At 40.5% G+C, this 23,724-nt stretch overlaps 1 protein-coding gene across 2 annotated transcripts; it reads right to left on the bottom strand.

The window, feature by feature from the left end:
* Positions 1 to 765: 765 nt before the first annotated feature.
* Positions 766 to 21,022, bottom strand: LOC125886080 (microsomal triglyceride transfer protein). Of its 2 annotated transcripts, none has more exons than XM_049572025.1 (18): positions 20,902 to 21,022; positions 18,021 to 18,208; positions 17,689 to 17,832; positions 13,472 to 13,579; positions 13,260 to 13,376; positions 13,031 to 13,170; positions 11,174 to 11,324; positions 10,677 to 10,834; positions 10,377 to 10,545; positions 9,342 to 9,449; positions 8,987 to 9,199; positions 8,679 to 8,890; positions 8,448 to 8,545; positions 8,095 to 8,216; positions 7,603 to 7,830; positions 5,292 to 5,416; positions 1,827 to 1,997; positions 766 to 1,729 (listed from the first exon to the last, which is right to left on the bottom strand). In XM_049572025.1, exons 3-18 carry the CDS (start codon positions 17,710 to 17,712, stop codon positions 1,582 to 1,584), a joined length of 2,292 nt encoding a protein of 763 aa, XP_049427982.1. In that variant the 5' UTR covers positions 17,713 to 17,832; positions 18,021 to 18,208; positions 20,902 to 21,022; the 3' UTR covers positions 766 to 1,581. The 2 variants fall into 2 exon arrangements, with proteins under 2 accessions (XP_049427982.1, XP_049427981.1); XM_049572024.1 differs by lacking the exon at positions 20,902 to 21,022 and adding an exon at positions 20,372 to 20,818.
* Between the last annotated feature and the right edge of the window lie 2,702 nt (positions 21,023 to 23,724).

The raw sequence follows: 23,724 nt of genomic DNA, 5'->3' as shown, positions 1-23,724 counted from the left end.
CTTCTCTGTTCAGCAATGTTAAATTGCTGTTTTTCTCAATGAGGTCTGGCTTTGAAGAGAGCGATATAATGGCTTCATTTCCCTGTCCGAAATAGTTGCCTGATGGCAAAGTAGAGCAGTGAAAAGCAGCGATATAGCATACACTTTGATTAATTTCTTTAAGGTTGTACTTTTTTAAGTGGCTGAAACAGCCTTCATTTTGCTGCTTAGCTTATGTATCAAACTCCTGCCTGCTTCTGCAATCTGGGGGTGAGCCAGCTGACATCTACTGTATGTAATACTCTGTACACTGACTATGGATAAGTACCTCATACAAGCCCACTTTAAAATATCAGAATTATCCCTTTAAGGGGCCCCAGAAGTCCCAGGTTCACTTTGTGGCAAGTACCTTGTGGTGATGTTCTTAAAGGTGCAGTCAGTAGGATTTCAGAGCATCAGTGTTTGGTTTGTCCATTCTGGGCTACTGTAGAAAAACTTAGTGATCCCACTATCTAATGCAGATTTTCAGATATAAATTTGTAGTCACTTGAGTGTCCTTCTCCAACTTTACACTGTTTTCACAGGCCAGTGGTAACTAAACTGACTCTGACATATAAAATTGATGGAGGGCCCCTTTAAAGGCAAAATTTAAACAGTCCCACAGCTTAATTTTGCCACAGGGCGCCCAGAGGATTAATGTGGACCCATATCTTGTACAACTGGTCATACACACTGCATTGCTTTATCTGAATCCATAAGCCAAGTCAAACGGCAAAGTGTTTCCACTGTACATTTATTGTCAGCCAATTACAAATCTAACAAAGTCCTGAACAGGGACACACAAGTTCAGAATAGCTCAAACGTCTTAAAACTACCTAAATGCTTTAAGACAAACAGACCAATTACAGCCACGTACAAAAAATATATTCAAGTGTTGATGGACCCACTTTTGGAGATTTGATTTTCACCTCAAATCTCGCAAGTACAAAGTAGAAACGATGCGCATACATCGTTTCCATAGGCACAATTAGAAATCACCAGCATAATTATGAAAAATGGAATGAATTGATATAACTCTGCTAAATAAGTTATTTCAAGTGTGTGAACAGTGATACAGTGGCATAAAACAATAAATTACTCCTCCTCAGTAAACACATTTAATTAAAAAACAAAGGACAATGACAGAAAGGAGCGTATCTGTTCATGGGGGAGAGTTAACCCACTGTCTCCAGTGAGATATTTACATGTACATCGTTACTGTAACTGTGTTTGGATCATTACAGTGGTGCTATTCATTCTGAGTTCCCATCAAATAAAATATACATCCTGTGTGTGCCCATCATAAATACATTCCCCGAGGATATCTGTAAAAAGACAATGCAAGAATTCCTGAATTCAAACAAAATGTTAAATTAAAATGACTCAAATACTTGCAGGAATGTAAACACTGCATTGTGTTATTTAAAAAAAAACAAAAACATCCACCAGTTTTCTCTCTTGCATACTTTGACAGCATGAGGCTGAGGTGTGTTAGCTGTCCCTGAATGCCATAAACCCTCCTTCAGTGACAAATTTGCTCCTGGATAGTTCATGGTGTCTCCTCTACCAGCTGGAGTCAAAAACCTTCTTGCACATGTTCGAGTTCTCCTGGTGAAGGGGGAATTCAGAGCCGGGGACGAGCTGCTTCTTGCTCTTACGCGACATGACGCTCTTCCCTGATGACACGCTCTCGTACCTGGTCATGTATTCACTGAAAGCAGAACATCAATAACAGACAGTTTAGGTTTTTGTATGAGATGACTCAACAATGAACCCCAAAGAGTACTGAAATCTTTTCTTCACAATACCTGACGGGGAAAGTTGTTTTGTCCATCTGCATGCACACCAGGAAGGGATATTCAGAAAACTGGACAGTGGTGATGAAGTCCAGTGCTGCCTCTGTTTCGAAGCTGACCTCCACACCTGCTCTCATGAAGTCCATGTCCACTGTAACATTGCCAGTGACCACCATCGCTCCCCTGAAACCATAAAGTGAAGATGTCCAACAAAGAACAGTGTGTTAAAGTCATGTTTTCCCATTATCATCTTTTCTAATAAAGTATAATTTTATTTAATTAACGTTCAAATAAAAATTATAATATTTCACATGGTAAATATAAAAACAAAAAATACATCCAGCTTGCCAGTACGTGTGTTCATCATGTAGAAAAGCACATGCCAAGAATTTATACAAGTGACATCTAGTCGACAGGATCCTACATTTCCACGCTTCCCATTCATTGTCCATGTAAGCAGCCATGCAACGCATTCTAGTACAGCTGCGTTGCATTTTAAGAGACTGCTCATTTGCATGAAGTAAAATCTAGGCTATTTTATGCAAATCAGCGGCATCTGGGGTCTCATTTATAAACACTGCGTACGCACAAAACGAGGCGTGAAAGAGGCATGCGCCACTTCCCATGCAAAAGTTGTGATCTATAAAAACAGACTTGATAGGAGAAACTTTGACCCATGCTGATGGACATTAAGTAAATAGGAAAATGGCGATGTAGATGATGAGATGGAAGCCTGACTGTAGAAATTGTCAAATTGGCCCACACCATTTTTGGCTTTTGTCCTTACGTACATTTCTAGTATGGATCCTACATACTATTTTGTAAATGAAACCCCTGGTGCAATCGCCACCTCTGGAAACTCCCAAAAAACTTTCAAACTGTAACAATCTAAAATGAAGTCAGATTCAGCAACTGCATGGCTTATTTCTCGCCTCCAATGTTTTCAGAAACACATTATGGTGAACTGTTTTTGCAATATACAGGAAGTTTCCAAACAGCTGCCATGTTGGTGTAGTCTAAAATCCAGGAGCAGACAGCCCACATGCCTATTGGCGCGCCCATCAAACATCCAATACTGGAAAGCAGTGCTTGCATTCAAAGAGATGAAAACTGTATTGTAAGAGGCATTATTTTCTATATCAGGACATTTTAAAGTGCAGTATGGTAAAAATAATGCTGTTTTTAAAGGATTTTTAACCACCATTTAACACTTACATAGCACCTTTCCAGTCTTCCAACCACTCAAAATACGTTTCACACTATGAGTCACATTCACCCATTCACACACTTGGGACCAAGGCTATCGTATGAGGTGCCACCTGCTACACAGCTTTAACACACTCACACACCAATAGAGCAGCAATCAGGAGCAATGTGGGGTTCAGTATCTTGCTCAAGGATACTTCAACATGCGGACTGGAGGAGCCACTGATCTTCCAATTAGTGGACGATCTTCTCTACCTCTGAGCCGTCCACGACATTATTGGCCTGTATGAGACAGAAAGTTTGCTCCGGCCGGTGGGCAGTGTTGTGTGTTTCGGCCTGGATGTTTCCAACATGCAGATCACAAACGTTCTCATTTCACAGCTAAACAGTACACTGAAATATGTTTCTGAGAACATTTGTGGTGATGCAGTAACAGAACCTTGACTCATGTTTGATCAACAACTGTGTTTGACAGTGTAAAGCAGTTCACGAGCAATGACTGACATGACTGACAGCTGCTTTCTCTTAAAAAGGCCTGTGATTGGCCAAAGTCTCCCGTCATGGGCTAGATTTTCTAAAGCCTGAAAACAGAACCACACTGCCTACTCAAGCTTTAACGTGTGAGCATAATGTGCAACAAAACATGGGTAGATATGGATACCTGTAGTTACCTGAACCAGACATATTCAGATTGAAAAAAACATCTGCTAGCCAACCAGAACCAATTATTCTCTTTAGCCTTATCATGCCCACTGTTGCATATGGTCCTCGTCTGTGACCATGTATCTCAATCATACAGACTGTATCAAAAGCACAGTGAAGCTCAGACTCTAACGGGTACAGTTCAACTACCGTGTAACAACTTCCCCTTATGTTTCAAATCAAAGTGTGTGCCAGCCACACTCACATCCAACCTCTGTAACTTTGCCCGTGGAGACATGCCTTGGCAAAGATGCCAGTGTGGTTTGTTCTGCTTCTATAGATAGCCTGCCAGTCTATTATCAGAGTGGAAGAGGTACAACTATGCTGATCCATTCACCTGCCTCTGCCATTCCCCCTGCACACACGGGTCAAATCAAGATGTGACCCCTAACAGTGGTCCAGAATCGGGAAGAAAATCCCCAAACAGAATAAAAAAGCTCTTTAATCTGTTTTTTGAAACATACTTTTGTTTCTTAGGATGCTGTAAAAAAGGCAAGAATAATTTCTGCACCTTAACTTAGACCCTCATTAAACTCACATTTCCTTTTCTATCTTTTGTAAGTCATCTAAGGTCGTGTACATAAAGAGCTGTACTACTGCACCAGTGCAAACTAATGCAAATTATAAAGCAATAAGGAAGATTAATGTTAAAAAAATGATGCAGTACCAGAACAAAACCTGAGTTTCAGTCCAGATATCAGTGTTTTTTTTTGATGGCTTACCTTACTATGTAAAGTAAAAATAGTCTTTTCTGCAAAGAACTTTTTCCATTCATCAAAACAATCTTAAAAAGCATTAAAAATCTGAGAATACCTGACCAAAATAACAAGCAAACAGGATGAAGAGTGGGACCAAACTCTCAGTGTCATGTTTTGGTGCTTGAGTTTAGGTTACAGTTATGGACAAAATGTGTTTGGTACTTAAAAAGCACTGAGGTGCTCATGCAGCCCTGTCTTGGCCAGGCAAACCACACCGTATTTGAATGTTAAAAACCAGCGGCATTGCTCTTTAAACCCCATTTCATCACCAGATGCCGCGAGCTAACTGATACCAGCATGATGACGAGCTCCATTTTCGGCAGCTACTGTTGCGCGTGGACTGTAATGTTTTTAAAATTAGAGAACCAGACAGAGCTGACGTCATATCCACTCAAACCCAGAAATGAGACAGACGTGAAGCACAATACTGGAACGTGTCCAACATGCCGGTGGAACAAATGAATCAGGCAACACTTATAGACCCTCTAAAGTTCACATGAATCCAACATCAATAGAAATCTATTTGCAGTGTGGTGACACGGCTCGAACGTCTAAAACAACTTTCCTTTCAGTCACAAAGGTTGTTTCTAAGAATTGTCTGCCTATCACAAAGGCCTTTGCCCTGTAAGTGTACATGTCATACAGTACTCCACAAACAGTCAGATAATTTATCACCCCAAGGCTGTACTGGAGGCTGTGACCTATATACACACTACACAACAGTATATAAGAGCTCTGCTGATGCCCTGATTCTGCTACAGGACAAAAACACCTGCAACAGTTGTTTTATTGCATTGTCTGTGGACTGTACCTGTTGTTGACGCTGGTCTTGGACTCCCTGTACCACAGACTGATCTCCATGCCTCCAGAGATGTCAATGGCTAACCCACCCTGAAACTCAGCACTGGCTTTCAGACCGGACTGCAGCTGGATCACCTAGAAGGCCAAAGATGATCGGGAAAGAACAACAAAAATGAGAGATCTGGTTATGTCTGACTCTAGAGTTGTACCGATACCGATACCAGTAACAGAAATGCCTCCAATACTGCCTAAAATGCGGTATCGGCGAGTACAGCCTATAACCAAACTGATACCACGTAATGCCTCACGTCATTATGCATACGCACGCTAGAGGCAAATGAAACGGAGCAGAGTTTAAAAAGCATTCTACTGTAGCCTTTAAAATGTCTTTTTTACTAAATTGTGTGGCTGCACTTTAACCTGCGTCTTGATCTGTGTCGACACTAGGTAGTAATAATAATAATAAAAAAGTTTTATGGCATTCATTCTACTATTATGCATTTATTTCTTAATATTTCACATAAAGTTTTAGGAGTTAAGACATACAGCAATTCATATCCCATCCATTTTTATTTTACGCGCTGGTATCGGATCGGTTCTCGGTATTGGCAGATACCTAAGGTTCAGGGATCGGAATCAGTATCGGGAAGGAAAAAGTGGTATCAGTACATCTCTATCTGACTCACGTGTAAAAAGCTGTAAAAGCTCACAGCATAAATGCCACATCCTGGAAGCAGCTGTCTGCATTTAGACTCTGTTCACACTCACATCACTACGCTCAACAACTGCGTTAATAACTTGAGTCATTTGCTATCTGTGCTTGTGTACAAATACTGTACGCATCTGACCAAGTAAACAACTGACAAAATAGGCTGTGGGTCAATGCCATCCGAAGTGACCCATAAAAACTGTTTGCCCACCTAAAGTAGATATGAAAGCATATATAGATCAGAAAACTTAAAAGGTTACAGTTACATAGAAAGAGCCCAGTGCTGACTACTGGCTGGGATGCAAACATCACTAGATTAGAATTGAATTAGAATGAGAGTAGATTTTAAGCTCCTCCCCCTTGTATACAAAGCCTTACAGTACATGAGCTGGGACCGAGCTACATTGCTAACTCCCTCGTTAACTATTTGCCTCCAAGAACACTGCGATCAGTGGCTGCTGATTTCTTGGAGGTTCCCAGCAACAGTCTGGGATGCAGCCTTTGTCTATTACACCCCAGAGCTATGGAACACACTTCAGATATCAGGAAAGCTAGCTCACTAAATACTGTATCTGTTCACTTTAGCCTTTAACTCACTCTGACTTTCCTGATACAGGTCTGAAACTCTTTCTTCTTACACTTTTACTTTGTATTTAGGCTTCACACTGCTGCAACTCTTTTAAAATCTTATTTGATTTTGTAATTTATAGTTTTACAACTCTATGATTTATGAATCAGTTCTGTTTAATGTTAATTATGGCTATTTTCATGTGGCGCACTCTGTGCTTATAGTGCCCTAATTATAAAGCACTTAGTGCTGCATTTCTTGTATGAAAGGTGCTATATAAATAAAGTTTATTATTATTATTATCACGCCAACATGGCACTGCCTCTGGTTTGCAGCTGCATGTCACAGAACATAAACCTACGTCTTTTCAAGCAGGTGTTTCTTAAGAATATTTTTCCGGGCTTCTATTGCCTTTATTTTACAGCAGCTAAAGAGTGACTGTAAAGGGAGAGAAAGAGGGGATGACATGCAGCAAAGGAAGGTGGACCACATCCAAAGCCTCAGTCTACATGGGGCACATGGGCTAACAGTTGAGCTAGACGTCACCCTCATTTTGAGCTACAACTTGCAAATCTGACTCTGTTTTGAAGGTGAATAAAGGTCTCTGGGAACACTGTGCAGCTCATCATCTGGCATCAAATACCAGCTGTTAAAGTCATTTACCAAGGACCTGAAATCAACTACCTACCTGTCACTACCAGCTGCATGCATGACCCATTACTTCTGTCAGCCACTCTCAACACTAAGATGAAGTACACTACCATATTAATGGAATAATTCACCCATGAAATGACAAATTGTATATCAATTAGTCATGCCATGCTACCTTGAATCCATGTAGAAGACATTCTTTGAGAGTGTGAGAGTTTGTAAACTGATGTTTTGGGACAGTTTTGCTGTTGTTGGTGGTCTCCAATCAATCAATAAATCAATATGTTCCATGTTTTTGTCACAAATTCAAGGACACACAGCATGACTGCTACTGAAGTATTCCTCTCTCGTGTGAATGGGGCATTGATGTGGGACACAGTTGTAGCTGCTTACCTCAGAATGATCAGTCAGCAGGATGAGACCCTTCACCACATTCATGGGCTCCCCGGTCATGGAGAACATTTTGGACATGAGGTCACTGTAACCCTTGAAGAAGGTGACGGGTCGCAGCTGAACGTCAAACAGCAGAGCTGACATCCCGGCAAATGACTCCAGGTCCTCCTCTCCCTCGTCGGGTGTGGCAGCAATCAGTGACTCCAGACCCTGAGCCTCAATTGCCACCTGGAAGAAAATTCAAATTAGTCTGAGTTAGCAATTTGATAATGATCTGTTCTGATATTTCACATATATTGAATGATAATTTAATGTATTTCAGAAGGAAAGGTGCTTTACATGATGCATTAAAACATAAAAAGAGGAAGTAAAACAGCATAAAAAGATTAAGATAAAAAGATCTAAATTCCTGTTCCTGCAACATCCTTGCAAAGTGTGCTTTACCAATACATTACTGTGACTAATTTCAGTTTTATCATGTGGTTTCCTTACCTGCAGTCCATGTAGCATTGCTCCTTTACTAGCACCATAAATATTCATGTTGCTCCTCCTCAGGATCCCAGAGCCAGAGTACAGGATGTCCAAACTGTATGTGGAGGTCACATCGGCAGACTCTGTAGGAGGAGGATGAGGAAGTGCTCAGTGAACGTGCATAACTGTTGACATGTTATTTATCTTATTGCTAAAAAGCAAATAATAGCGAGACTCAAAATTAGTTTCAAGTCTAGCGTACATAACCAGCTACGCCAGAGGTCCGTGTTTAACTTGATTGACATTTTTCTTCATGTCATGTCATATATTGTTCATTTCTTTTAGGCTTCGGAGATGAGGGGTTCATTACTTACGCGCCATGAATCCTGAGTATGCAGACGATGACCCAACCTTTGAGAAACGGTCATAGTTGTGGGAAACTGTGTCTTTCATAGCTTGTCGTAAAACTTTGCTGAAAAATAAAAATATATATATATATACATATATATATATATTCATTTTAAAGAAGTGGCTGCAATATGAGTTGGTAAAATGTATGGTTACACAAAATGTTTTATTTTGTAAGTCTTCCTCCCATAACACACCTGGCAGGCATCTCAAAGCGCAGGATGTCCTGGATCTTGGACAGCATGTACTTGTTCATCTCATGAGGCAGGTTTCCAATAGACAGCAGCAGATTCTTCACCTCCATGTATGATGGGTTGCTACTGAGGATGACGTCAGCGGCAGCAGCCCTCACATTTTTCTCATAGATCCTTCGATTCTGGTGGTAAACCCTGTTCACTGTCAGCTTCACCTACAAATGAGATATTTGATTTCAGTTATATGCTAGTTAGCTCCATACAGCAGTAACAGTCATTCACAACAGCTGTAATGAAGATGTGTGGCTCACCTCGTCGGTCATGAGGCTGGCGTCGTATCTCTGCAGGGCAGTGAGGGCGATGGTGCTGAAAGCTCCCACCTCTGACTCTGCGTATTTGGTAAAGATGGGAATGGCCTCAGGAAGCAGAGAGTTCTTCAGAGCCAGGAGATACATCTGGACCTCGGACTCCACCTGCGTGCTGTCAGGGCCGCCTAAAATCAGCTTCTTAACCTTCACCACTGTCTGAGAGGTGCATACACAACAGAAGATCATCAGTCAGCTCAGTCAGTGGATTAGTTTGCAGAGTATAACACAAAGGACACATACAGTTTCATAGCTGTACACAGACATTAGTTTATCATTTATCATCTCCTTGGAAGCTCACCGGTAAGTTGCATCCGCCTTTCTGACACAGCTTGTGGACCAGCGCTCCCATAATGATCACCACTGACTCTTTAATGTCTGTGCTGCCGATCTTTCCCTTTGAAATATCCTGAAAAAGAAACAATCCTCATTGAAATTCACCACAAACTTTAGATTTGCTTTACAGGTCCAGTGTGTAGGCTTTAGGGACATCTATTGGCAGAAGTGGAATATATCATTCATAACTATCTTTTCAATAATGTATAAACACCTGATAATAAGAATCGCTACCTTAGAATGAGCTGTTTATATCTGCATATGGAGTGGGCCCTCTGCCACCAAGTCCACCATGTTGTTTCTACAGTGGCCCAGAATGGACAAACCAAACACTTGCTCTCGATATGGCCATTTGCATTTTTGTGTTTTCATATCTGCCACTGTACTTTCTTCTACATTCTTGACACACCAAAGGTGTTTCAGTTTTTCAACCTCACCGCTAGATGCCACTAAATCCTACACACTGGACCTTTAAGTATACTGTGACTTGGTTTTTTAAGACTTATTTTTAAGGCTAAAGTTTTTAAATTTTGAGACAAATCATTTAAAATATAATTTCATTTTTGTGGGCAGAGAGCAATAAATTAAATATATGAGTTTTTTTTTTCAAAAACCAATTCAGAAAGAAGGCAGCACTCCACAGTAAAATAAAATGAAAAAAATAAATGAATAAATAAAATAAAACAAAATAAAAACACATAAAATAAAATAAAGTAAAATAAAAATAATTACAATAAAATAAAATAACATAAAATATAATTAAAATAAAAACTGGAATGTCTATTTGTTGAAAAAATAATCACCAAAATAATAAAGATATTTTTGTTTTTTTCCCCCACTAGAGTGCCACCTACTGTATTTCCTGAATTTAGTTCATTTTTTGGAGCAGAACTGAAATGCAATGCAGGTGAATCACACCTTTTCCTCTTCACAGAGATCTTATATTTCCTTTCATGAGCAAGAAAAGGTGTCAATCTGTTACTGACAACATGACGCTCACCAGCAGAGCCTGGAGCATTCTCTCGTTCGGATGTGAAGCAAAGCCACATGCGTAGAGAAACCTCTCCTGCAGAACCAAACCTTTGGCATCGGTGAAGTTAAGGAATTGGAGCATGGCATCCAGAGATGCAGCGGTCTGGGAGGAGGTCACAGCATCCACCACCTGAGGTCTGATAGCAGGAGGAAGGAGGTAAATAACATGATGGTGAGTTAATAAAGTTGGACTTATTTAAAGAAACGGCAGAGTGATGACGTCAGTAAGTAAACTGAGATGTAGGAAGAGAAGGAGGAGCCCGTTTACAGAGATGTCTTGCTGGCGCTCTTCAGCACTTTGAGGATCTCGTCCTTGGACGCCTTCCTAATGCTCTGGATCAGGGCCAGGAAGCTGCGAGGAGCCGTGGCTTTGGACAGGCTCTCTGGCTCCAGCTGCTTCTTCTGAGTCTGCCAATTTTCAAAAAGCTAAGAGGGAGAACACAGGGGACAGAGGATTAAAAGAGAGATCATCTTCTGTCAATAAGGACGGTACAAAAATATAGAATATCTGTTTACTAATACGAGGTTATTTAGGAGTCGCTTTGCACATAATGACTTGGACAACTTGGGCCTGCATACTCTGAAGGAGGTCTGCAGGGACCAAACATTAGTTGTACTGATTCAATAAATGTCTAAAATGCAGCAGCAGTGTGGTCATACAGTATTTTGCGCCTACATAAGAAATATTAAATGTGCAAGTGTTCTTTTTGAAATATGGTGAAAACATAAAGAAAAACTGTGGCGTGACAGCGAACAGATACTCACTGATGGACAGCTCTTGCACTGAGATTTGACCTTCTCTGCGATGATACCAACAGCTGCCATTTTGGCATCGATTGACTTGATAACTCCAGCCACATCTTTCCCAGCAGCCTCCAGCGGTCCGGCCTCCTTCCCTACATATGTGAGGGTTTGCCTGGAAAGCAAGAAATGTAAAATTTAAAATGTAGCAGCACCAGAAATGGCAGCACACGTTTATTCTTTCTTTAAGAGATACTTGACTGATTTTTGACCAGCTCTGCATCATAACAATGTTGGTAGTATGTGTAAATGAACTGAGGTAAACTTCCCTCCATGTTGCCAGTGCCCAGATCTCCCTGCTCAACTCTTAGCTCATATTTGCCGGTGGATTTTTGCTGGTTCTAGGGCTGTTGCTCAAACTACAGATTGTACTTCTGCATACTGCATCAAGGCCATTAAATAAAGGCCAGGACACGCTCTCTGACCCCATGGGAGTTATGGGGTATGAACATGGGTGATGTAACTGGAGCTTCAGTGTTGGAGAGTTACTGCAGACAGCACTAGAAAAAAAGGGATGGCTCAGGTGCTCTTAGGGTGCACTCTTTTGAGCCTCTGTCAGTGTGCTTGGCCTGACAGAACATTTTGGGTACGCTCATATTGAGGGAATAGAAAGTGTTTGTTTTTGGTCTTTTATTAAGTAGTAATTAAGTAATTGCAGAATTCTAATTCTTACCCATATCTTGATTTTTCATGCAAACTATATTCTGACACAAGGCCAATTGTTGATGCTATTTAAGCCCATGGGATTTTTCGATTGGATTTGGATTATTGCTGAAAACAAACTTACACATTTTGTTCAGCAAGATAATCTTCACAAATGAACACCACTGTCTTGATTGCTTGAGCTTAAAGGCGATCAACACACGTTCAGGATATGAAGAAACTAGACTACAGTCGCATGACCTAAAAAGACTGTGAAGCTGTGTTCGGTGCGGCATGATGGCATTCTGTAGTCTCAATTAGCCACTTGTTAGCAACCACACTTTTTTTTGTTTGTTTTTTTAAGATATTTTTTGGGGCATTTTTAGCCTTTATTTGATAGGACAGACAAGTGTGAAGGGGGAGAGAGAGGGAGTGACATGCAGCAAAGGGCCACAGGCTGGAGTCGAACCCAGGCCACTGGGGCAACAGCCTTGTACATGGGGCGCCTGCTCTACCACTAAGCCACCGACGCCCCAGCAACCACACTTTTTAAGACACACAGAGGCTTCACAAAATTCATGAGTGGGGTATTAACTGACGTATTTTTTGTTGTAGAACAAAGTGGAAGTCTGTTAAGCTCCTGTTAAACACAGACCTTTTGTCAGGGATCTCACAAAAAATTCTTCAAAGAACCCACTGACTTTAAAACAGGGGAACCAAGAGTGCAAAAATGCTGACTCATCTCTACTGAGCCTTTTGGCAACTGCAGACCAGACTTCTCTTTTTATCCCCCTTGATTTTCGTATGCTTAACTCCATGGACACAAAGAGTATAGAAGCGGATTGAGAGAGACACCAAACTCAGATCAAACGGTAAAACTAGGCGGTGCTGATCAAATATAAAACAAGTTACTGTGTTGCCTATTTCTCACCTAAAATGTCTTCCGAAACATGTTTTAGTGCACTGTTTGGCTGTTTGGCTGAAAATGCTGAGATGTGTTGCCCATTCCCCTTTGACTATAATTCAAGAATGTTTGATACCAGTCAGCTGACATATTGTGCCACAGCCCTTTTTCTCAATTTTCTCTGGTCATATAGCACCAATTTCAAAAGTATTTTCACTGCATAGACAGCCAAGTTTTATGAAAAAATCATCTTTCTGGTAGTGAAAGACACTTACCTGGACACAACTTTAGCTGCAGCAGATCTGCGGGCGTTGACAGCCAGTGAGTGTAGTTCTTCAGCCACGGCCGAGCGGATGAAACCATCTTCAAGTGTGAATGTTGTAACAGAACTAGACTTCCTACTCACACCCAGCACCTGAAGAAGGGACACATCAAGGTGTAAATTATTAGAGACTCGGTAATATCATATTTTAGCATGGTGAGCTCATCTGGATGCCGACGTACCTGACTGTGTGTGGTGAATCCGGTCTCTGCGGTCTTACACGTCTCCAGGAGCTTGGTTCTTGTCACTTGACCTTTTTCTGCCTTGTACAAGACTGTGCACCTTCCAGACACGTCATTCTGCACCCAGACATTGAGTTTGTCCACATTAGCTACATGTAAATACATATTTAAAACATGAATAAATGAGAAGGGAGCATTATCATGTTGTTTACCTCTATAACCTTCCCAGTGTTGGGCTGCATTTGAAGTAAGCTGGCCAGCCCTCTTTTTAGGTTCTTGATGGTTGCAGGTTCAGCCCAGTAGGAATAAAAGGCCTTTGCCTACAAAGAAAGCAACATGTTAAAGAGAATGTCATGCTTTGGAACAATGGATACTGAGGCATTCAGTCCAGCTGATAAAAAGGGAAGTGACCCACAGCGCTGTACATGCTGCAACTCACAAAGGCTGTCAGGGTGTCAGTTTTCCTGCGCACACTTGTGTAGACAAATGCATGGTCATGACATCAGACACATTACATGCAGAAATAAGATATTCTCTGAAGTGCAGATCAAAAACAAAACCAGGATACTTTGGTATTAACACTAAATGTTTAGAAAGAGTTGCTCTCAGCCTCTAATTATATCCTCAACACGCATCAGCACGCAGCTGACCAGCGTGACAGATGAGTCGGTCTTATGTTTACCAATGTTGCAGATATCATATTAAAATAATGGAACCAAAGCTCAGTCAAATGGGCTTCGTTAATCTTGGGAAATATCATAGCACACCATGGTTTAGTTTTCCAACGAGGCTTCAGTTTGGCTCAATAATGGACTCTGCCCCTGAGTGGAGAAAGCAGCCTATTACATCATCCTACAGTGTCTCCTATACAGTATGTAACTTATTTGTGGCGCTCAACCACAATATCAGCGAGCACCACCATAAATAGACCGTCCACTGCTACTCTGTGTATTTTTCCTTCTGCAGGCTGCCATCAGTATAAACACCCTCACAACACAGGGGAGACACTGACCTATCCTGTGTCAAGCCGGCTGACACTGAACCAGTATTCATCCTAAAAATATCATTTAAGGTAAGATTTGGGGGGTTTTTCAGCTGGTGTCTGACAGTTACACAACGGTGACAGATACTTCTCAGGGTCAGATATAATATGCACATACGGCATGCTGATGAAGTATCTCTGTACACCACTGAAGTCCTGGCATTGTGTGAAACCAAGAGGAACAACATCATTTCTGTTTACTGGACTTAATTGGTATCACTTCACAATAAATGTTCATAAGTAACCAGTTGTTTTATTAATCAGCATCTTAAGCATGTTATATTGTTGTATTGTTGTAACCAATCCACGCGAGTTCTGTGCATAACGTTCACCAACCTAACTTCCTTTTTTTGTTTTGTAGATGCACAAGTGTGTCCAGAATGTCTCAAATTTCCCAAGAAAAAATACTGCTAAAGATCGTGCTAGGCAATTTCTTGATGTTCTGCACAAAAGAGGGGGCAAACTGTTCTGCACCGCATACAACATTGTGGCGGAACACAAATAAAAGTCATTGATTCCTTGAGTCGTTGATTGAAAAATACTTTTCCACTGCAAAACAAACCCGGTGAATGGCTGAAATTACAAACTCAGAACAGTGTATTTTTATTCTCACTAGAACAAGTTGCTTTCATTTTTAAAGAATCATACCAAAGAAGTAAAAAGAAAAAACAAATCACAACTATTTATTTAGTTCTCAGCTGCTCACGCAATTTCTTCGCAAAACAACACTGCCAAAACCTGCCATAATACCAGGCAGTTTAAGCCCCAAAAATACCAGAAAGCCTGTGAAATCCTGGAGGGACTGATTAATGGTTAAACAAGCAATCACTCATGCCTTACAGATCAGTTAAAAGCCATAAAGAAAAACACATTTTCGATTGCAATGTTGTAGAAAATCCCTTCGCCTGTTTTTCCTATGTATGCATGGTAATAATGTACAGTAAATCTATCGAAGCTTGTTAGTACATATTTTTGAGGCCTCCAGATCCTCTGCTGTCCTGTTAAGTCGTCATACGGTCCAATTAGTCAAAGGATTCTATCATTAGTAAATGATTCATAAACCATCAATAGAGTCTTCAGTTACAACTTATGAACCCTTTTTAAAGTGGTACCCAAGCCTTTACTGTATGAACCAACAGATAATCAAAAAAAAAAAAGTAACATTGTGTAAAGCAGTGGTTCCCAGCTGGTGGGTCGCGGTCCTAAAGTGGCTCGCAAACTTGTCAAGTTTCTTAAAATCACAATTTATTTTGATATATGGCGAATTTTTGGCACAGAGCTTTTATTTTGAAGTGCAGTTTCCTGCTGTAGAGTGAGAGAACAGACAGCTACTTGATAGAAACAGCAAACTAGCTCAACGACAAGTATGACACTGAATATATTAAACTGTATGGACCTTGAACTAATGGCTAAGGAGGAATATGGACCCCATGGCTGGACCAGTTGGGAACCACTGGTGTAAAGGGATCTTTACTCTTGCGAGGGGTTTTCTTCTATGCACAATCACTTGTCATGATAACAATATTTTGGACTTTTCGAGGTCAGAAAAAATGATCAAGGTCATATGTGTTTATCATATGATACTGCCTTTGGTGTTGAATGAACAGAGGGAGAAAAAAACTATGCTGAGGTAAGCTTTACAGTCATTTCTAGTCAAATTAAAGGTCCATTACTCTTTAAAGGGTGTGCATGCATAATTATGCAACTACATTATCAGTATATCAGTTGCATAAAATGGTCTTACACTCACAATAATACCAATTATTGCCATTATTTCTGGGAGAGTATCTCGTCCCACAAACGTAGTTGTTGGAAGAGGCCTAACGTACAGTCATTTACAGGGGTCATATGAGTCTTCTCCTCAGCCTTTAAATGAGACATTGACCAATCAGCCTGCCATTACTCCTCTGGTGGCAATGATGCATTATTGGATTGCACACAGTGATAATGATGCGATAACAGTGAATGAGTTTGGCTTGAATTCAAACATCTCACAGCCAGTGAGATGACAGCATGACTCTTATCCACCAACGTGGAGCCGCTCTACAAGCCATACTTATTCGTTTGTTCATTCATTGACCCTCTGAACCTGCTGACCTTTGCCCGCACACACATCTGCCTGGTATTTCCCCTGCCAGCATCATCACTCCTGACCAGTGAAAGTCAGCTCTATAAACAGGGGAGCGCCGGAAGCACACTACTGACTCTCTAACATTACGTTTGTAAGCATCTCTTGCATGTATGAGATCATGAATTGTCTGGAAATAAAAATTCATATAATACTGAGAAACTGCTGCTGTTGTTACTGGCCTGGAGAGATAAATTACGGTAATGTTTACTAAAATATTCATTCTTTATACTAAAAGGTGTTTTATTTTGACGGTATGTCAAAATAAGGATTAAAAACCTAATAGACTGAGGCTGTGCAGATAATATCACAATGAGTGGTGTAGCCTGACAGAGACTACTTTCTTTATATTGTTTACTACCAAGGATCTAAACTTCTGCAATGTAATCAACTGAAGAATTGCCGCCTGAAAAGAATTAAATGAGCAAGGAGTGAGGAAAGGTCCTCGACAAGTGCCGAGCAGTGGTGCCCCCAGGGTGGGGCCATGGCGTGGTGCAAAAAACTGGAGTTCAACAGTAATGTCTTTAAGAGGATTGCAAAAGTAGGAGTATCTTGTGAAATGAGACAACTTAAGGCATCCATTGATACCAATCATGGCACCATAGCCTGCTGGGAAAGAGGATAAATAACGCTCCAAATTTAGGTCACAAAAAATGGGCCTTCAGACTTGATTGCTGTGAGACTTATGTTTTGACCTGGTAAAAGATCCTTAAATGTGAAAAAGCAATAGCAAGCCTTTTAAAGCCACACAGGTTAGGGGCTGTGGTGCTGCAGCAAAGGTAGTGTTATCTTGTGAAACTAGACAACCTAAGATCTATTCTCTATTGGTACCAATTATGTCATGCTAACTTGTTGGGAAGGGGGCTAAATAACGCTCCAAATCTAGGCTTAATTTTGGCGAAAGAACAAACGGCATGGCCATTTTTACAGGGGTCCTTTGAATGCTTACTTCAAGATATCTGAATGGATGCCCACGAGGTTCCCTGAACTTGAGAAAGCTTGTCCCCAGTAAATGTTTGTTCCTTACAATCACTGTATTCTTTCAGATTAATGCTACATATATTTGTTTTTTAAAGAAAGGGGCCACCAGCCTATTTGAAGAACAATGAATCGCCTAACATGTAGAGACACATAACAGATTAGAAGAGGAGTGTTTGGAGCTCAAATGTTAACTTTACCAGTTTAGTCTGTGCACATCGGATAATTGGTTATATTATTGGTGCCACTGGTGCCCAAAGTAATGACGCTAATGTTCTTACCTTTCCATTTCTCAGATGCAACATGAAAGGTTTAGTCAGAGCTGCTAGCTTGGTCTTCCCCAAAACACTCTCTGTAGTGGATCCATGCAGGACGTTCTTCTTCTCTGGTCGACTGGATGCAGGCTCGATCCTCACATTTGAGATCTAAATACAGTATCAGAGATTTACTAATGTGAGTGAGGACTTCACATATTGTTTGTGCACTGTCAACTGAGGACAGGGAAATAGACAGACTTTGCTGCAAGTTTTATCCAAAGTGTATTTGTGGTCAGAAGTACTTGAATTAATAAAACTAAAATGTCCTGTCTCAACATGTGATGGAAGCCACATACCGCCAGTTGAATCAGTTGGTCATCTTTGTTGCTCGGATCTCTCCACACCAGGTTGACGTCCACATCACTTGAGATCCTGTAGCCAGCACTGCCCTCTTTTGACCTCCTGGTCCTGTCCACCAGCACCTCAGTGGTGTAGCTGAATTTGTACAGCTGGTTGTTGTTCAGCCGGGGTCCAGCAGCAGCACCTGAGGAAACACAGGAGACACAGCTGGTGAGCAAACGCATGCGGAGACAGTGAGAGTGATCTGCAGTAAGACTCTCTGCTGTCATCATATATGAAGACACTGCAGGTCTGTTAATGTGCTGTAGACTGAAAGGAACAAGCCACTGGTGTTTGCACGTCAAATTTATATTTGCCTATTAAAGATTTTTGGACTGGCAAATAGATTTTTCTAACCCTTAATAACACAATTTGCAGCAAAGTTTTTATAGTTAACTAAAACTAAAACTAGATGTGCAAAAACATTTTAGTTGACTGAAATAAAAACAAAAACTAGACTTCAGAAAGAAACGAAAACCAGCTGAAACAATATTGAGTGCGTGAAAAAATAAAAATATATAGGAAATGTCTTTCGTTTTAATTAATTTTGTCAAATCTGCTGGTCATGTGCAACAAGCATGAGGAGGTGTTGGTGTATCGGTTTATTGAGACTGGTTTGTCTAAATGACTGTGGGTAAATACCTTCACAACGTGTTGTGTTTGTGTTGTAATGCCTATCCTGAACTTCTGAAATCATGCCCCTAAAAACACCCCAAAATTATAATAAAAAAAAACTAAAACTAAGACTGACACTATTCAAAGCTGAACTAAAACCCTGCATTTTCGAACAATAAAACCTAAACTGAAACAAGTAAAGTCACTCTGACAACAAACAACTATGTTGGACTGAAAACAAAACAATTAAAAATATAGATATTTTGATACCGATAATGTAATTTTGATAGCTTCTTACATTTATAAAGTTGCTGTTTTGGAGTATGTGATCATATCCCAGAATTTAGAGCTTCTCTCTAGCAAACACATACATAGGACACTTTTCAAAGCAATCTTTACACTCTCAACTGCCTTTCCATTGATGATAATGTAACACTGACGAAGTAAAGATGACTTAATGTTCACTAGGATGAATGAACCCAAACTAGAAGATTTGATAGCTGTATCTTTAGTCCAGGTAGGACATTTGCAATATGGAAAAAAGAAATATCACAATATTGTTGACCAACATATTCAGTATTGATATTGCAATGACATTAGAGGATTGACTATTGGTGCTTCTACAAAATATTTACACAGTGAGATAAATATTCATCAGCAATGTGGATGTAAGGACGAAGTTTGTAAAGGCAATACTGTAATGCAGCCTTTAAAACCAGGGAAAGACAACATTTACAATGTTATGACATATAGTCCCAAATCCCAGAACTGATGTAATATCTATATATTGCCCAGCCCTAATCTATTTTAATAATAAAGCATACTGAAAGCCTCTTTTACAGACTTTTTAAAGCATAATAATTCACAAACATCACACATGTTGCCTCAATTTTTCCAGGTATCTTTTACTTGGGGTCTCATAACCTCTGAACTGCTGTGTTTTTAGCTCCTAAACACACTTCAGGTATCATGTGCTCTTTCCGTTCTTTAATTTTTTGTCTCCTTTCCAGACGTATTTGAGTATCTGTGGCTCGTGCTGAGCTGATTCAATCAGGGGCCATTCAACAAGGTGTGTTCACCCTGAGAAGAGATAAAAAGCTCCGCTCTGCTCTATTAATGACCAGCTTTCAGCTAGATATGACATTAGGTCACCATGGAAAGACAGACTGACGTGTCAGTACTTGATTTCATCACCAGTCACTGAGGGAAGTGGAGCTGGGATTCAACAAATAAAAAGTTTGGGTCTTTTGTCAACATTTGGCTAAGATTTTTAGGGAACAAAAGAAGCAAGACGACAGAAGTGGTGTGTTTTCTTGTTTTGTAATGTTGGGTTTTATGTGTCTTTCTCCTTTTATCAAGTGAAGATACTCCTCTGACAATGAATAGGAGAGTGACATTATGGTCTCTGTGTGATCACAGAGTGTTATTTCCTGCCAATATCAATCAATTTTGGGGATTTTAAAGTCTCTGTAGCACACTAAAATGAGGCTTAGATCATCACTAATATTTCAGCTCTATGAAGATGCCTGCAGAGCACAGCAAGGTGTCATTCTGAGCTACAAATAAATTCTGTTGTCCCAAATAAATTCATTCAACCTTTATAATATAATCTTCTAAACATGAGTCCTGCTGGGCCCAAACATCACACCACCACATACTATCTCAACTCACAGAAAACATCCCATCAACTCACCTTTGGCAGCAGCTGAGACAGAGGAGGCTGCACAAAGCAACAACACAACTAGAGTTAACATCGCGCGTCCTCTCTCTGGAGCCAGGAGATCCAAAACCCAGAGTCAGTGGCTGAAGTGGCACCGAGGGGCCAAAAAGAAAGGCAAAGCAAGTCCGAGCTTCTATTATGTTTTATCGGAGGGGAGGGCAGACTCCAAACTCCACGCTCAAGTACTAAGTACGAGATAACCGGCAAATGATTAACCTGAGGAGCAGTGATTTGGACAGGAACTTCTGCCATTGATAGACGCAGCCAGGAGCTCCCCTTTTTGTATGTGCGTCTGCGCGCGGCCATGTGATTAATTCATCAAGAAAAATGGGATTATCTGATTGATTCAGTTGATCAAAGGACAAATGAGTCTTGCTGTCTGGAGTTTCTAGTTTCTAGTTTACTGCGTGCCCTGACTTGTTACCAAACAGTAGAGTTATTGTTGCAGGAAAAAAATCAATTAATTAGCGCAAAGATATCTGAACAAGAGCATTAATATTTACCAGGAGGTGGCAGAGAGACGTCCTCATCTTAGACACCTTTCACCCAGTTTGTTTTTGGGATGAACAGTCGCTACTTTGTCGATGTGTGTGTTGGAGGAAATGGGCCGTCTGTTAGTGAAACCAGCCCTCTGGCTCAAGTTACAGCATCTCAGTGGATCCAAAAGTGTGGCAAACTTTAGCAGAGGGACAGGCTGTGTGAAATACTGAACATGGGGTGTTTTTAAAGTGGAGAAAACAGTTTAGATCAGGGATAGGTTTTGAGTAAAGTTGCTGATTTTTCAAATTAATGCATCTCAGAGTTTATATATGTGAAAGTGCCAGTGTTACAGCTGATTATAAAACTACAACCTCAGTCTGTAAAATGAAATGCGGGGATCATACACTTAATTTCCCGCATTTAAGTGAATATTTTCGTACCTAACTGTACATTTTCTGCATCCATTCGTGGTGTAAATGCCAAACAATAGTCCTCTGCTACAAATGCACATTGAAAAAAATGAGGTGGACACGTCCCCTATTAAAAACTTGAGGTTACAAACAGGAAAATATGGAGTCAAGAGGTCACTGAGGTAAGACAGAGCCAGACTGTTAATGGATTCATGAGTTAACAATGACATTTTTTTTTTAAATCAGCCCTGAAAATAAGTGGGAGCCAATGAAAAGGAGCTAAAATGGGAGTAATATGTACAGTGTTGCTGTCTCCAGATTTATAGTGGAAAAATTAAGGAGTAAATCTGTCATCAGGGAGCCCAACATTTTTATCAGGATATATATCAGGATAATAAAAGATACTTAGTTTACTCTCTCACACACACAACTGAATGAATGAGACACACACACAGTCCAATCCTGACTCACTATGTGTTATATTAAAAGCTCAAGTCATTTATCACTAAGCACGATTTAAAGCATTCTGGCATCAAACTGTTGAGGGTGTGAATGTGTTTGAGAGGAGGATTGATTACATCAGTAGGAGTAAATCTGCTGGTTTTCTCTATTGAGTCTAAAAGAGGACCTGTAGTAACACTGAGGCATCTGGACGAAGGTCACATCGCTGGTTTGCAATCAGTCCCTGATAACGCCACAAATACACACGCTTTCTAAATTGCAAATTATCAGGGTTGTGTTGAAAGAAACGTGTGTGTGTGTGTGTGTGTGTGTGTGTGTGTGTGTGTGTGTGTGTGTTTAACCTACTGATCTTTGTTGTTCTCTCTGTGAATGAGATCTATTTTAAGAGAAAAACAGCAATGCGTCCTGACGTCTCCGCCTTGGTCTAATCAACAGACGACAATTAGGGAACTGAAAACAGTCAGAGACGACACATGAGCAGCAGAGAGACAAAGCCCTGCTCTGACAAACAAAACAAACCTTTGTTTCATGTGTTTACCATGTTTGTTTTTCCAGTCACTTTTCAGACAGTTTACAGCCATGTCTGTGAAAACATGGATGCTTCACACACATCTTCCCTTCCCAGCACAGAAGGTCTATACAATCAGTTTCAAGATGGGCCCAAGATCGGAGTCACGATTTCAGTATCTGACCAAATGTCCCACCTTCTGTTCCCAAGATATGATGTTGAGTAATGCCCAGAAAAGTGTTTCTGCAGAACATTATGATGTCACACTGAAGCTGACCTTTGACCTTTTGGATATAAAATGTCATCACTTTAAAATTTCGTTTTTATTTTCCTTTTAGTTTTTTTCTTTCAGACATTGTGTGACATTGTGTCATAATTGGTGTATGAATTCTTGAGTTATGGCCAAAAACATGTTTTGTAAGGTCACAGTGACCTTTGACCACCAAAATCTAATCAGCTCATTCTTGAGTCCAAGTCGATGTTTGTGCCAAATTTGAGGAAACTCCCTCAAGGCCTTCTTGAAAGAATGTGTTCACAAGGATAAGAGAAACAGATGGATGGACAACCTGAAAACATAATGCTTCCAGCCACGGCTGTCGCTGGTGCAGAGACATAAAAACAAGTTTTCTGTGTGCGTGTGTGTGTGTGTGTGTGTGTATGTGTAAGGAGATTGGCACATTGTTGTCCGTGGTTAATTAAGGGCTGTTATCACTGTTCTTCTGATCAGTGTTTTTGTCCTGACTAAAGAGATTGTAGCATCCTCTCCACCTCTTCCTCTGGTCATGGCTTCTTGATTTTTCCACCCCCAAAATGCATGTCCAGGTGGGTGAAAGCTGAACAAGAGACCTTTATCACAGCAGAAATTTTGACATGTGACAGCAGGAAAAACAAAGGTTTCAATAGTAAAAATTAAACAATGGCTGAATTCCATTGAGGTGCTCCAGTGTTTAGGATTTAGTGGCTCCTAGTGGTGAAGCTGCAGACTGCAACCAACTGACACTTACAGTGTGTGGCAAGCATGTAGGAAAACAACAGTGGGATACAAAAGCAAATGGCCTTATCTAACACCAGTGTTTGTTTTGTCGTTTCTAGGAAGGCCCCCGGGAAGTGTGTTGGACTTTGAGACCAAATTATGTAACAACTTCCGGGTCAGTCATGAAAAAAAGAAAGTTTTTCCCAAAAACTTACATTAGGAAAGAGACCTCAATGGATACATTTTTTTGAGCATCACAACCCTGGTGATATTACTCGTTTCACTATCAGAATGTGATTCATTTGGTCCCTTTCAAAAGTCTAGAAGAGCCACATGATTAATTCATTCTATCCTCATCCAAGTTAACGTGAGGCTAAAATGCAAGTTGGCCACTCCGCAGGCTGGAGTCTTGCTCGTTCTATGGACTCAGTGATGCAGAAGATTGGGGTAATTTCACACCTGGGAGGTTGAACCTTTTTGTCTTAATGCGCCA

The sequence above is a fragment of the Epinephelus fuscoguttatus genome, linkage group LG3 (genome assembly GCF_011397635.1).
Source record: "Epinephelus fuscoguttatus linkage group LG3, E.fuscoguttatus.final_Chr_v1".
Taxonomy (NCBI): domain Eukaryota; kingdom Metazoa; phylum Chordata; class Actinopteri; order Perciformes; family Serranidae; genus Epinephelus; species Epinephelus fuscoguttatus.
This window is presented reverse-complemented; position numbering and strand designations above follow the sequence as displayed.

Bases quoted from the DNA above. Each gene is read 5' to 3' on its own strand.
- LOC125886080 (XM_049572024.1), bottom strand. From the start codon at position 20,432: ATGTTAACTCTAGTTGTGTTGTTGCTTTGTGCAGCCTCCTCTGTCTCA. The intron at 10,546-10,676 runs GTAAACGGGCTC...TCCTGCTATCAG, and splicing joins AGCGCCAGCAAGACATCTCT to ACCTCAGGTGGTGGATGCTG. The intron at 8,891-8,986 runs GTGAGCCACACA...TCTCATTTGTAG, and splicing joins CCAGCCTCATGACCGACGAG to GTGAAGCTGACAGTGAACAG.